The 15775-nt window shown below is 42.5% G+C and overlaps 1 protein-coding gene across 1 annotated transcript in view; it reads left to right on the forward strand.

Moving 5' to 3' along the window:
• The first annotated feature begins 11648 nt into the window (after window positions 1-11648).
• Window positions 11649-15775, forward strand: part of LOC102252059 (collagen alpha-1(IX) chain-like) — a 15922-nt gene continuing 11795 nt past the window's right edge. Inside the window, exons 1-2 of the mRNA XM_005859113.2 lie at window positions 11649-14885; window positions 15410-15749. Coding sequence (XP_005859175.1) covers window positions 14641-14885; window positions 15410-15749 — 585 coding nt within the window. The 5' untranslated portion in view covers window positions 11649-14640. The remainder of the gene's footprint in view (window positions 14886-15409; window positions 15750-15775) is intronic.

Below are 15775 nucleotides of genomic sequence, written 5' to 3' on the forward strand. Positions count from 1 at the left end.
CTGTGCCTGAACTTAACCAAATTAACATGAAAGGAATGAGACAAGCTCTGTCATACACATCTTTTTTTCCCTTTTTTTCCATCCATTCACATCTTATTTAATGAAGAGGTCTCTTGCTTAACAGCCTAAAAGGGTCCTAATCAATCATATGTATTCACAAATCAACTTTGCCTGCCCCAACAAGGTATTGCCCAAAAGAAAGTGCTAATAATTTAGACTGGTATCACCTATTTTGACAAGCTCGAAAATATATTACATTTGACATGCTATCACTAAAGTTTAAGTCTATTGCAATAAAGTATAGAATAGATATATCTTTTCTGTCATTGCTCACATAAAAACAATACTTGATGTAGCTGTAATCCCAACAACAGATGGTGGTGTCAATAACAAAAAAATTTCCACCTCAAAGAAACCTCTTACTGTTTGTAAAGCATTGGCCCCTGAGCAGGTAAATGCTGACATGACATTCTACCCCGCCTTTCTCCCCTCCCTTTACTTGATACCCTTAATCAAATCACATGCTTTTCTACAAAGCTGGCAACTGGGGAAGTTTATGACATAATTACGAGTGAGTGATGGGGGTGAACCAAGTGCCTCAATCTACTGGTATCCAGACTCTCTAAACTGCTGAGAGACGAGAAAAGATCTTCAATGGGTACTCAAGTGAATGGTATGTACCTGTGGGAAATTCAAAGTGACGTCTATGGAGTCCTCTTTCTAAGATTAAGGAGTGAAAACGAGCCTCAAAGCAATTCCCAGGCCTCACCAGGGATCTGCATTCCTGAAAAGAACAGCCAGGAAAAGACAGGAGCTCCTCTGCTCAATCTCAGAGACTACCTTAGGAGCACGGAGTCAGACAGAGCGCCTGGGTCTTCTGGAGCTACCTGCCGCCACACTTGCTGGTTTAAGGACCTCTCCATCGCCTTCATGAAAAAAGGCTGGGAGCCACAGGCTGAACCACACAGGGTAGAATGTATAGTTCCTGTGTATATTAACTTTAAATTCTCGATGTAAGAAACAAAGATTTAAAAAGTTTGACACTGACAATTGCCAGGAAGCAAGATCTCAATCCGACCAAGAATAACAGTTTTGCAGTTGTTGGTGTCTTCTTGTGTTTTTTATGCATTTGAAATTAAGGAAGGAACTAAGGAAGATTACATGAAGGTGGAAGAAAGCAAGGTGGGGAGTGGATTATAAGAGTATATGCTTTCTTAGGATGGTTACCCCTTCATTTCAAAGCTGTGTTAACCTATATGCACAGAACAATGGACAGGCCTGGCTTAACAACCTTTCACTAAAGAAGTTATAGGTCTGGGGCACAACTACTCATCATGACCTGCCCAGTCAGGAATTTATAATCTATAATAATAAAAGTATAATATGCTAATTAGACCGGATGTCCTTCCGGATGAAGCTGGGGCTGCAAGGGAAGCCTGGGTCCCAGGTGCCTGCCGGCGGCCGGAGGAAAGCCTGGGTTCTGGGTGCTGGAGGGAAGCCCAGGTCCCAGGTGCCAGAGGGAAGCCGGTGCCGGCAGCCAGGGGAAGGAAGGCCTACTCTTGCACGAATTTCATGCATCGGGCCTCTAGTGGTTGTTATAATAGCCCTGTTAACTCAAAAGGATGTTGCAATGCAACTGTCAACCTATTTTTGCCCACCGCTGTATTAGGAACATCCAGACAGGATACAAAATTATGTTCAATTGAAAATTATAAAAGCATTTTGTCAGGGTCACTGAAGGAGGAAAGCACGAGGCCAAAAGGGGCAAAGAATGATGATTTATTAGGTCATCTGGAAAACCAGATGGGCTAAGCCCCAAAATGACGCCAGCACGCAGGGATAGGGAGTCAGAGGTTTTAAAGGACTCTAGGAGGGCTTTTTCCTTTTTTTTATATATATATTTTATTGTGTTTTTTTACAGAGAGGAAGTAGAGGGATAGAGAGTTGGAAACATCGATGAGCGCGAAACAGAGGTTTTAAAGGACTCTAGGAGGCCTTTTTCTGGGCGGAGAATTCTCTGGGTGGGTCCTGAGGTGAAAGATAAAGATCTTAGCAGATGGAATGTGGTGTAAGGGGAAGGGAATGTCAGTTGTGAAGTGGTCTCAAGGTCAGTTCCCAGGGGAGGGGGTACCCATTCAATTATTTGATCAGACCTAACACATTTATTTTGGTGAGATTCAAACCTACAGTGCAAAGAGCTTCTCTGATAAGAAAGTGGATAATTATATCTGGAGAGCAAATATTTTCCTACCTATAACACATGAAAAAGGGAAGATTGTTCCCATTACAGCCAGAAGAGAGGGAGTAAGAAGGTGAAAGGGTATAGAAAATCTGCAGCTTGGATCCAACATGAAATCCTCTTCACTGACTCTCCCAGAAGCAACTCTGCCCCTGAGCTACCAGTGGTGGAAAGGTTAGGCAGCCTGAGGCTCCACAGCACAGGACTCTAAAATGACTCTACCCTGTGGACAGTGGCTTGGGGATTAAATGAATTTGAAACTACCTGGGCTGACAAAGATTAAATTTCAGCAGCAAACTTTAAAAAGAAAGCAAAAAACATTATCTAGAATTCATAGGTAAACAATGTTCTAAATGTCAGTATGCGTTTACTTAGCCTATGTCAGTCCCATGCAAACAGGCCTGCAGATCTCCTTTCCTCCTTCTCTAACCTCTGGGGGAACAACATTCTTTAGGAGCTAAGGCGGCATCTCCTCTCGTCCGCTAATGGTATCATCTGGAAATCTGAGTGCCACTCCTCGACTGGATGTATCCCTGGGATGGAATGGACAAGACACTTCTAGAAGTAGTACCGATCGCACTCTTCAGCTTTCTGGTCAACTCCCTTTTTAATCTTACTCCCCCATTAAAGGTTTCATATTTTAGTTGAGATTCAGTCCCTCCAGAGGGTAAGCAGTTTCATGAATGCCCCAAATTTGCCACCTCCTCCAAACTGTCTGAAACTGAATGAATGTTATTAGTGTGCCAGGCACTCTTTCAAGCACTTCCATTCCGTATTCCTCAGAACAAACATCCAGGAGAAGTACGTGAATTTACTCCATTTTAGGGATGTGGAAGCTGAAGGCAAGTGGTTGACTGTGTAGCAGGACTATGTTGGAACCGGTAGTCACCCTCAGCAGGCAGTCGGGTTCCTCAGTCTGTGATCTTAAAGTTATATTTTCTGAGTGTCCTCTGCTCAAAGATAGAACGGGCACCGAATGTGACTGACTCGACTAAAACAAAACAGTTTCCTAAATTTCTATTTTTGAAGCTTGGCAATGCTGGTTTTGCTTAGAAAACAATTTGCACATCTCCCATATTAAATGCTCTCCTTAACTCACACACTGCAAGCCATGTGGGCCTCCTTTAACCCAGAGGTTCAAAAATCTCCATTTCCTGGTAGGGCAATGGGCATATTTAAATGACAATACTGTTGTCCCCCTTCAAAATGAATGACCAAAGCCCCAGGAATGCAATTTGCCAGCTTCCGGTACAGGTGCAGGTGCCGAGGGTCAAAGTCCACCCAGATGCCTGGCCACCCGATCTCTCTGCTGGTCTCTGGCCTCCCTCTCTCACAGCTGCCCACTGCTCTGGACAACCCACTCCACTGAAGCTTTGGGGAGAAGGCTGATAAAAATCTGGACAACAGCAGCAGCTGATAAGCATCTGCAGGTCACAGCAAACAGAAATCTGCAGCCAAACAACCAGGGGCTCTCTGCATATGAATGTTCACCCTGTGAATGCACCTCAACACGCAGTCCTCTAAGTGGAACTTCCTCCCCCACCCCACCCCCACCTCGCCCTGGAAACCTTCCCGATCCTGTTTGCAGAGGGAGAGCAAGTCACTGGGAGCCTCCAGAAAGCACTTGTGCTCTCTCCTCCATCCGTCTTGTTTACTCTGATTACTCAACTTTTGGGAAATTCCATTTGGTGGAATTTTACGATCACTGTGGCACATTTTTGTGTCCTTCTCTGGTAGGCTTCCAGCTTTTGGTGGGTAGGCTCAAGGGTATGGAAAGACTGCTGATGCACTGTATTAACCCAGGCAAGTTCCAAAGTGGACCAGCAAATTGCAAGAGACAGGCTGCGCTTTGAGACTGGCCAAGACACAGGTGTAAGATCGGTTACAAAATAGCCCCGGGCGCACCTGTTAATCATTAGATATGGAGCTGCTCAAAGGGTACCACGCCCTGCCTAGTCATAAAGTCACATGGGCTCCCATAGCACGGGGACAATACCTGGCTCACCTGCCAGCATACCCAGGGCCTGACACAGCAGAGGCACATCATAGATGCTCAAATATGTGGGGTAGAAGAACAAATAAAGGGGCACAAACCTTATCAGAATCATGCTCCCATTAACTAGGCAAACCAGCTGGAACAGCAAGAGTGTTTTTTAATCTCTTCATGAAAATATTCAAAAAGAAAAACTATACACACAACTTGCCATATAGTATCACAGTCCTTACAAGATGTTTACCATTTTTCAATGTAATCACATAGTCTTTACGAACATGAATTTGGGAGGCTGCGTTTTAGGATACATAACAAAATTACTCATTTCTCACAAGAACCTTCCTGACTCTTCTTTAATCACCTCGCTTTCCCCCAAAACTCAGATATGTAAACAATTTAGACAGGCAGTGTATAACTTAGGCACACAAATATACAAAGCATCTATTGTTCTCATTTCCGTTCCTTAGCATGTACTTTGTGCCTTCAATAACAATTCCTTTATTACTAACATTTATATGTCCAACAAAATATTTACATATTCATGGTAGTTTACAATTATTTTTAAAAAGTACTTTCACATGTATTACTCATTTTACCTTTAAAAGTGTCCTACTGAGTAACTGGAGAAGAGATTAAAATCACTTTGATTGCAATATTCCCCTTTTAGTGATAAGGCCATTAAGGATGAAGCAGAAAGAAATTACCTCCAAACTGCAGAGCCTGAAAGTGACCGCTAAGACCGGAGCAGTTTTACAGCAAGCCCAATGCTCTGAATGAAAACGGTGTCGTACAGATCTCTAAAGAAGCGTTTTGCTCTCTCTGAGGCAGGTTGCTGCCAACCCCTTCACTGTGTATATTTCATAAGTATTTACATGTGAGTTTAGATAAAGCAGCAATAATGAGTCAGCGCTGGATAGCACCGTGCTCCAACCTGACAGGATATTAGATAAATTATTACAAATGTCATCATTCAGGAGTCACAGTTACCACACCTGATAAAGCTATAACATGAAGTAAAAAAAAAAAGTCAAAGAAAGTAGGCAACACACAGGAGAACAATAACAGTTTATTAATTTTTTAGGGTAGTAGACAAAGGTGTGTAAAAATAAACCTCCAGTGGTAGAAGGAAAAAAACCTGCTGATGCCAATAAGCCTTCCTCCCCGAGCGAAGTCTTTGCCTCCTCTGTGCCAGGCCAGCTACTCTGGCCAGAGAAGGGCCATTGGCAGCCCTGGAAGTGCCTGGGGAAGTTACACTGCCCCAACCTGGCACAGCCACATCTGGGCCCCTGGGCCCCGTCACACCCAGCTTTCCGCCCCTAGCACAGACGTGTCTCTAACTACAGGCCAGCTAAATCTCTCACTGGAGGGGAAGGGAGGGCTGGGCGGAGAGCTGCTACTTCTCTACATTTTATTCATTATTCAGTACCTCCTTACAGCCACTCTGGCGAATATCCCATGTTGTTCAGATGTCATAAAGTTAGGCTGAAGAGAGAGGTGAGAAGGTCAAAATCATAAACAAGTTTACCTCCACCTCTGGAGTTTTTCAAAATTAGTTTCCAAAGTGAAGAGTTACTAGGTTTTATTCAATTAGAATCATTTGTCACAGCATAGCTCACCCTCTGGCTTCTGTTAAAAATAAAGACATGTATACATGCAAACAAGCAGTTCTTCTCTGAGATATCAAATATTATCACCTCATATTTGGATTACTGTTCTAAACAAAGCCAATCATTAAGTCAGGTTTGCATTTGGAAACAGTGTTTTACAACTTCAGATTGTAAAACCAAAATAATTAAAGAAGACCTTGAATAATAATTATCTATATAAATTACCATTAAGCAAAAACAATGTGTATGTGGTAACAACAATGACCAAAAAATAGAAATCTTGAGTTTGAACTCAAGTTCTTCCAAGCTGTATGACTTTGGGCAAAGTTCTATCCATTTTTAATGTTGGACTTATTCAACACTAAGACAATGAATATAATAAAATGTGTACTCTAAATCAGGGTTTAAAAGGGAAACCCCCCCCAAAAAAAAATTCCCTAAATTATGAACAGCTGATCTGTAATGCTCATGTGCAATTTGCCTCTTGCCTCTTCCTCCTCCAGCCCCTTCCCCTTGGAGACTAAGGCTGAGGCCACCATGTCTTCCTGATGTTACCACCTAGTGGTCCAGAGCTGAGAACCATCTGATCTATCTTTTCCCTACCACCTCCTTCCTTCCCCTCAGAAGGATTATAAATACCCACAGGTGGCAACTTCCTCTTTCTTTGCTTTTATTGCTCACACATTATTTATCAAGCAGACTGTAGTTTGGTTGCCTTTCCACAACCCAATCCCCTCTATGTTGACAACTGATGGTTTGATCCAAATTCCCCCCTCCCCCCCACATCAGTCCATATGACCTGGCTGAGGACCTACAGCTGAATCCAGAATCCTAGTACACTAAGCCAATCAGCACACGGACTTTCCCTCAGTCATGGGCTGGACACACGATCCACTTGATTCAGAGTGAACCTCAGGGCCTTTTCAGGTGCAACCAGCACATAAGTTCATATTTTCCTAACGGACTAGAACCTGGGACCTTGTGGCTTGGGAGCTGCTGAACCTACCTGGTCTCTAAATATGGGCCCTCAGAACAAAGCTCCTGGAGCCCCACCCTCACCCCCACCTCTGAGAACTAGCAAACTAAGTTGCAAAGGCAGAGAGAGAGCATGTCCCAAAGGAATTATGTGAACTCCTAAGTCAGTGATGGTGAACCTATGACACGCGTGTCAGAGGTGACACACGAACTCATTTTTTTTGGTTGATTTTTCTTTGTTAAATGGCATTTAAATATATAAAATAAATATCAAAAATATAAGTCTTTGTTTTACTATGGTTGCAAATATCAAAAAATTTCTATATGTGACACGGCACCAGGGTTAAGTTAGGGTTTTTCAAAATGCTGACACGCGGAGCTCAAAAGGTTCGCCATCACTGTCCTAAGTCAAGCTCCATCTTGACTGTCAGCTGGAGGACACGATAAATTCCCCTTTTGTTGCAAGCAGTCTGGGTTGCACTTTCTGACAATATGTAACCCAAAACATGTCTAATTGTTACACACGTGTATATACTCAATAATGAATTTGGCTCTACTAGTTCCTCATGCTGTCATCTAAGGCAAGGTATTACTTAACCTCTCTTTGGCCTCAGTTTGCAAAATGAAGATGCTTTCAATATCAAAGAATTATCATGAGAATTTAAAATTATGTAAAACATTGATCATAAGACCTGGCAGGTCGTACGCACTCAATAAATGGCAGCTTCTATTGTTTTTGCAATTGCTTTCAGGAAATCTCTGCTCTCCAATGTGTAAGAGAATAGATAAACTGGATTACTGCTGACAATAATAAAATTAGAGAACTAATACAAAAGTCAAGTTCTAGAATTTTAAAATTAGAAAAAGTAACAAGTCAAAGCCTTCAGACACTAAGGCCCTTGAACATGTATGGAAGTACCTTTCAGAGCTTCTATCCATTACCAAGTTCTCTAACACTGATCTGTCCTCAATGAACCCTCTTCCTTTAAACATCAATATCAAACATAGGTCAGTGTAAATTTTTTACACTGTAAAAAGTCTTGCCTTATAGCTTATTCGTTAACCAGAACTATTCTTTTCATGTTTTGAACAATACAGTGTAAGCAGGTTTTCATTTACAGTATCAGACCCTAAACTCCAGCTCTCAATAATAGCACAATACAACCAACTACTATGGGTTGACATTAATTTATACTACTTGTTTTCCATTAGTCTCTGCCATGACGGTGTCATTATGCCAGTATTTTCTGAATCGCTAGCAAATGGCAAAAACAAATATAGCAGTTGTGATTTAATCAGACTTCAATGTTGAAACAACCAGCAAACCTAAACACATTTAGAACAGTAAATGGTAACAAAACACACTTACAGGCTCATTAATAAGAAGGCAATTAGGTCTTCTGGGAGAATTCATTTCCAAAAGAATGCTAAAGCAAGCTATAAAATGCAAGTAAAATTGTGTTTTGACATGAATAGTGTGCACTGTCTATTACATCATAATTTTTCTCTTGAGAGAACTGACAAGAATCTCTGTTCTTAAATATGAACACAAAACATAGCAAAAAGAACCCCAGTGATAGTGAATGTATTTTATCTCATTCCTATTCACTATATTTGGCCTATCAATGAGCTCCTTATTACAAAGACACTTAAATTATCCTTAGAAAAAAAAGAGAAATATAAAACAAGAAACTGCAGCTACTAGTAATGTCAGAGGGAATACTATTTCCTGTATTAACATATAAATACACATATCAATGATTAGCATATATCATGTTTGGCTCCTTGGATAATATGTTTACCTTCAAATATGCTTATACAACAAGTTTATAACCAACACTATTTAGCTTTATTTTTATTATCTTATAAAAATCCTTCTTTCAAAACTGTCTGAGTACTCTTTAAAGACCTGCATAGTATTGTTGTTTTGATGTGTGTAGGGTGTTAAATTATAATTAAGTAAATACTGATCAGAAATATTAATTCCAGGGAAATTTGTTTCATGTTGTAATTAATCCTTTCACAATATTCTTACAATTCTACAGTAAAGTGCATGTGGCAATTATTTTCAAGCTGAGTTGGTTTTTTGTGTGTGTTTTTTGTCATCCTAGTGTTTCTCAAAATTATATGTTCAAGCAAATCACCTGAAGATTTTATTAAAATGCAGAGTCTGGGTGGGCTCTGATAGGTCATCACAAGACCATCACAAGTTTCCAGGTGAAGTGAACACTGCTGGTCCACTAACCACACAATTCCAGTAGCAGAAGTCTAGGGCAGTGGTCGGCAAACTGCGGCCCCTTGAGTGTGGCTCTTCCACAAAATACCACGTGCGGGCGCGAACGTAAAGTGCAACTGAAACTTCGTGGCCACACTCAAGGGGCCAAAGAGCCGCATGTGGCTCGCGAGCCACAGTTTTCGGACCACGGGTCTAGGGCCCTTTGCAATTGAGGGGTCCAATGACCATGAAGTTATCAGCTATCACCCCCTAGGTCGGACCTAGGTGGGCAGTGAGGGCGCTTAGAAAGGCTTCCTCTCTACTCTTGAATTTGCCGACGGCCCTAAGGCAAATCATGTCAAGGACCTGTGACCAGTCTGCCACTTACAGCTGCTAAGTCACCCACTGCCAAACAAGGATTAGGGGTATTTCTGTAGCTGGTCAGCTGCTGCCCTGGACCGGGTTTGGAGAGTCAGCCTACAACCAGCTGGTTAAGGAGCAGGCTGCATTGGGAAGGGTTTATATAAATAGATTCCCATCTGGAAGGAGAGTTATTATATTTTCATTAAAAGTAGAGCATAGTACACTATAGTATATACTATACAGTTCACTTATGTTCCATTTCAGTTTTTTCATCTATGGAATACAGAAAAGAATTACCTAAGTCCAATATTCTTTACAAAAATGTAAGTATAGGGGCTTGACCCCCATCTCTAGATGTCCTTAGCTTCCTTGTAACCTGAACCTTTGGACAATGAAGTTCTATCACTATTAAGATGTGTGTATGTATATGTGTGTGTAAATACCTATTTACACCTTTCACCTTTCCCAGCAAATAAATGCAAACAAACTCAAGGAGGCACTGTTTTATTTGGCTTTATTTCCAAGTTCCTCTTAGTAAAATAATTTCTAGAATGATACCTGTAGAAGGTTCCACCAGCACTGCCCTATTCATCATTTTTACTAACAGAGCTCTACAATCTTATAAAGTGGAAACATGGATTATTTCATTAAGGACTACTTAATTTGCTCCTAAAACAATGGTAAGTGACAAAATAAGCCACTTGTAATTTTTATAGATTATCAACACACAGAAAAGAATGCCAAAACGTTCGGACTGAGTTAAGTGGGGAAATGGCAATGTTCCACAATGCGATCAATGCGATCCTTACATCCCGAACTGATGTTTTCCCAGAACCTCAACAATCTGACAACCCTCAACAAAACTGGGTTTTTTTAATTATGCAAATTCAGTTTTATTACTAGAATATTAGCTGCAAACCAAAAGAATTCCCACCAGTATGCCACAGGAAAGCAAACATAGCTCTCACAACAGAATCTTTATGGAACTAATAAAACATTACATGGGGAACTATGTTTCTTTAAGAAAATTTTTCCAAAACACATTTTCATTAAGATGGAGTTTAAAGTTTATAAACCACCTCTAGAGTTTGCATTGATATCAAACATTCAAACATATTTTTTAAATGTTTTCCAAAGCATAGCTGTATGTAACTTACCTCATGTATCTCAAAATACCCAGCAATGTGGCACTCAAAATTTCTATTTCCATTTACAAAAAGGAATATAACGTTTCTCTTCCATTCAGAGCTATATAAGCACAAACAAATACATCTTTTGTGACATTACAAAATTATTTTATGGGTGTGCAAGTTTCTTTTTGGCTCTAATTGAAATAAAAATTAGCCTGATCAATGTACTTGCTCACTTTGTCATCAAATATCAGTTTAAAACATGTCATGATATGATAAAATACCATTATTCGGTAACCATGACAAACAACATGAGTTTTGATGAAAAAACAAGTCAAAAGCAATTATAACCGTTTTAGGCAAAGAGAAACACCATTTGATAGAGGAACACAAGCCGAATATACATGATCAAAGGGGAGAGTCTGAGAGGAATACACAGAGGGAAATTTTTAGAATAGAAAGTGTTTGGACAAAGGCAAAGGATGATTCCAATAAACAAGTCAAAATAAAGATCAAACACACACACACTCACACATGTGCCCACATAACCCCCAGCATCCTTTGTTTTTTTCTTTAAGAACAATCTGTAAACTTTCTGTTTCCTGCTCTTAGTCTTCCAGAATCCCTGACTTCCGGCCCTGCATAAAGAGCAAGTAGGGGAAATGGGAACAGCACCGGACAGATGACATCAGCATCTTCTGTGCCTCTGAGGAGCAGATGCATACTTAACACGACGTACACTGTCTTTAATACCACCGTGAGCAGACCTAGAACCCTGTACTTCAAAAGGACTAGAAGGCAACAGCACAGTTTCTCTAAACAGGACCCTATTACATGAATTAAAAATTTTAAGGACATGATAATGTGTAGTAAGCCATCACTGCTAGAAATATAAAATTTGGTAGGCCCGGCCAGTGTGGCTCAGTGGTTGAGGGTCAACCTATGAACCAGGAGGTCATGGCTCGATTTCCAGTGAGGGAACATGCCTGGATTGTGGGCTCCATCCCCAGTGGGAGGCATGCAGGAAGCAGCTGATGAATGATTCTCTCTCATCATTGATGTTTCTATCTCTCTCTCCCTTCTTCTCTGAAATCAATAAAAGTATATTTAAAAAAACGATTTGGTAGGAGGATTGGTGTTAGCTCTGGGTAGTGGTTGAGTCATATTTTCCCGTTTTAAGACCGCCCAGCACTAAAAGGTATTTGGTGAAAACAAAAAGGCTGTGATTTTGTGTATGTGTATGTGGGGCTTTGTTGCTGCCAGAGAAGAGTGGGAAGGAGTGTGGGAGAGGGGAGCAGTGGCACGGGGCCTGATTTATCTTTGAAATTCACATTTATGAATACAAAGAGAAGAGCTGTCAGCAGCACACATGCCAAAGCCCAATTGCAGCCAGAGCTGCCTCTCCCGTCTGGGTAGGCCAGGCACAAAATGACATCTTGCAATCTAGGAAAATCAACAGAGTGGAACATAAGAAGACCAGTGAGACAAAGACCAGTCCCGGAAATAACCAGGTACACTTTATTGCTAGGGATTAGAACTTGGAGTTTTAATGAATTGAGAGACTGACGGATTGTGGCCATTCCAAACCAGAAGACCTAAAGGCAAACCTTAATACAGGCTGTCTCTGATATAATGTCCTAGTGGGAAATACGTGTTAGAGATATTAACTTCAGCTACCAAGACATCCAGGAGTCAGATCCCAGGAAAGGGGCCCTGCTTAGTGGCAGGGACTAAGGAGCCAGTGAGTGCCTCTTACAGTGTGCCATGCCAGAATCAGATTCAAGGCAGGATCCTGAGCTGCACACCAGGCTCACATCATACCAGAGAGACAATAGTCCCTCTCTAGGTCACTGGTAAGACTGCAACTAAAAAGCTGCATATTTTTCTCCACGCTGAAATCAAAAAGCTGAACAACCAACAGTTAACTGAACTAACAGCTAAGAAAATGGACTTAGAATATATTAGCTAGAATATATAGGGATATCAATAATGACTCTCCCCCAGATTTAACTCAAGATTTACATGAGGTAAGTAAAAATTAAAAGGAAACTTTTCTCACTGTGAAATTATGGCCTGGCCAATCTGGGATGTTGATGTTTAATAATGATTAAAATAAGTGACTGGCCGAGTGGGACACACAGAGAAACAACCTGAACAGCCTATACTCACTAGAAGATAGAGCAGGAGTACGTAAAGACAGAAGTCAAGGCACATAGCTACTTTAATGTATGATCACAGCCCAGACAGCTGCATAATGCTTTATAATTTACAGTGCCAGTTCACATAAACTATTTTATATGACCCTCATCAAAACCATGTGGAAAGGTCAGAATGCATTTTATTATCCCCATTTTACAGATGAGCAAGTTGAGTTTCTAAGTTACCTCATCTGTGACTGGGTTTGTCAGTCATCAGAGTCCTAGTACAGAAAACTTTCTTACATCAAGAGATGACAGTTACACAACCCAGTGAATAAACTTCAACACATCTTTGTGCTTCTATGCCTCAGTTTCCCCAGATGTAATATATGACACTGGGGAAATCTCTCATTTTAAGTGAGAGATTAAGTTGAAAGAATATAAATATAAGTTGATACTTATAGGCAGTTCTGGTTTGAAAGAGGCTCACCAAGCAATAGTTTTACACTTTAACTCTAAAAGCTAAGACTAAAGTCACAATGATGAAAATATTCTTAAATCTGTGATTAAACAAAGTATACCGGATGAGTACCTACATCAAAGATCTAACAATCCTGTTTTTCAAAATTTGCTTTTGAAATTTACTACATTAGAAACCACCTATGATCTAAATCATTGGCCTAAATGGGTATGATTTAAAAAATACACGAAACAGGTTATTTTAAAATTCTGTTAATACATATTCATTTTAGACTTTAAAGCACTTTTATTTAAATGTCGCTCAAAATAAAAGTTCCTCATTTAAAGAATATCAGAAAATCAGCAAGAAATAACACATGCCAATCTCAATCTATGTATATGCAACAAATCTGACTGCCAAAAAGGCTGAATACAATAGGACACCAAATGACTTATGATAGCTAGAAAATGGATTTTTTTTTTTTTGCTAAATAAACTTTTAATTTATGGAGAAAGGCAAATCCACAACCTGGCTTTAAACTGTGGAATCAAAGGCATTAATTTCTGGACAAATATGTAAATCCTGAGTGGCAAAATTTTGAGATACAGTTCAGGGGGAATTGCATATTAGGATTGCTCATTCTTTTACTTAAAATGTAATATAAAGTCAAATGTTTTGCTTTGTCTCTACAGAAAAGCCAGGCATGTTTAGTCAACTTACTTGAACTGCATGTCTAGGAAAACAATTGTTCATTAGAGATATCTGATGAACATTCTGCTGGAGGAAATTTAATATTTACTCTCTCGTTAAAAGGGTAAATAACATTTGAAAACAGAAGAAAAGTTTCTTTGCTGAAAATACAGCCATCAGCTGTTGAGACATTAACTGTTGCAACTCTAGAATACATGTAAGTTTATTCATGCAGATGGTAGAATTCAAACTTTCAATGATCAAACTACATGCTTTTTCAACCATAGGCTCTCCGTGCAGGGATAAACACTGTGAAGAAATCAATACCCACTCCAACTTTTCTGCATACAGTGACTGCCTTAGATCAAGCACGGTTCCAGGTGCCCATACTCATGGGCAATCTATGTCACAGGTGCATGCAGTAATGCTTACTTCAGAAAGAACTAAACTAAGCCATCAGGTCATTCATTCATTGCATAGAGCCGTTGTCCTTTGCATACACCCCCCATATACATAGCTTTTCCTCTACACGCTGCATTTCATCATCTGCCTGAGTGAACAACGCCTGAATCCGCTAACTCCTTTTAGAGAGTTCTAAAGAGGGGAGAGGGGAAGGAAGGGAAATAAACAGTACTCCGGATCCCAACGATCTGAGTTTATTTCCTGGAAACCGGGCAGCCAAAACAACGAGAGAAACAGACGTGTGCAAAGTAAGTTGGTTCTCCGCGTCCTAGGGCCTCCGCCAGGAGCGCGGCTGTTGCTCCCCGGGTCTTCTCCAGCGCCCCTCGGCCACCTCGGCGTCTCCATCTGCACCGCCAACCAGGCGGCAGATGCGCTCGCCAGCCAGGCTGAGCCGGGGGATGGGCCAGAAAGTTGCTGGGATCGGCGGGAAGCAGACCGTCGCCCGGGAGCCCGCTCCCCAGCGTCCACCTGGTGAAACTCCAGAGCCCCCAGAGGAGAGCACGAAAAGAAGCAACCGCCGGGAAGGATCACAGAACGGGAAGGGAACACCGGACGGGGCCGGGAGAGACCGGTTTTCCTGGACTCCCCGAAGTGGCTTTACCAAGGGTTCCAGGTAACCCCAGGGACCGCGCCGCACCCCTCCTTTGGGCTACTCCGAGCGGGCGGCAATCATGTGCAGTCCCCGGCACCCAGACCCGCTCCGGGCATGGCTGTGCCCCGACACCGGGGGTCAGGCTCCCCGGACCCAGCTCCCAGCCCTCGCTGCCCAGGACCGCTCGGCGTGGCTCCTTAGGCTCCTCTTTCAAAACATGCAATGAACACACGGAACCCGCTCCGCTCAGTGCCCTCGCGCAAAGGGCAAAGCCGGGAGCTGCCGGCCGCCGGGGGAGGGGAGAGAGCCGGGGGGAGGGACCGGGAAGTAGTTAGACAATAGTCAGGGGAGGTTATTCCCGGGACAAAAAGCACCTGGCAAAGCGCGCCGAGGTCAGTGCTTCCGAGCCTCCGCGTTTCTGGCCACGGCTTCCCGGGGAAATGTTTTTGCAGACCCAGGTGGCCGACAGCAACAACCGTGCGCCACGGGCAACAGAGTCGCCGTCCCCGGAGTCGTAACTACTTTTTCTCCCCCTCATCCCTCAGCTCCGTGCAGCCTGCGCTGGACACCGAGGCTTCTTCCAGTTTCCCGAGAAAAGCAATGTCTCTCTCCCTCCCGCACAGCCCAGCCAGCCCGCGCCCGGAGCGAGGAACAATGGGTCGCGGAGACAAAAGTTACCTGCGACGAGTGGCGCCCAGCCCGGGGCCCCGGGGCCCACCTGGCACCAACTCTGGGGACATCTCTCCCTCTGCCCTGTGCCCCTCGACCCCCGGCCGAGAGAGCTTCCCCCCAAGTCCTAGCCTCTGGCCCTGGCGAGGAGCCTCTGCACCCCTCCGGGGCCCGGGCAGGCATCGGGGCCACTCACCTGCGGAGAACTGGCCGCGGGCCGACCCCAGCAGAGGCCACGGGGA

The sequence above is a fragment of the Myotis brandtii genome, unplaced genomic scaffold (genome assembly GCF_000412655.1).
Source record: "Myotis brandtii unplaced genomic scaffold, ASM41265v1 scaffold123, whole genome shotgun sequence".
Lineage (NCBI taxonomy): Eukaryota > Metazoa > Chordata > Mammalia > Chiroptera > Vespertilionidae > Myotis > Myotis brandtii.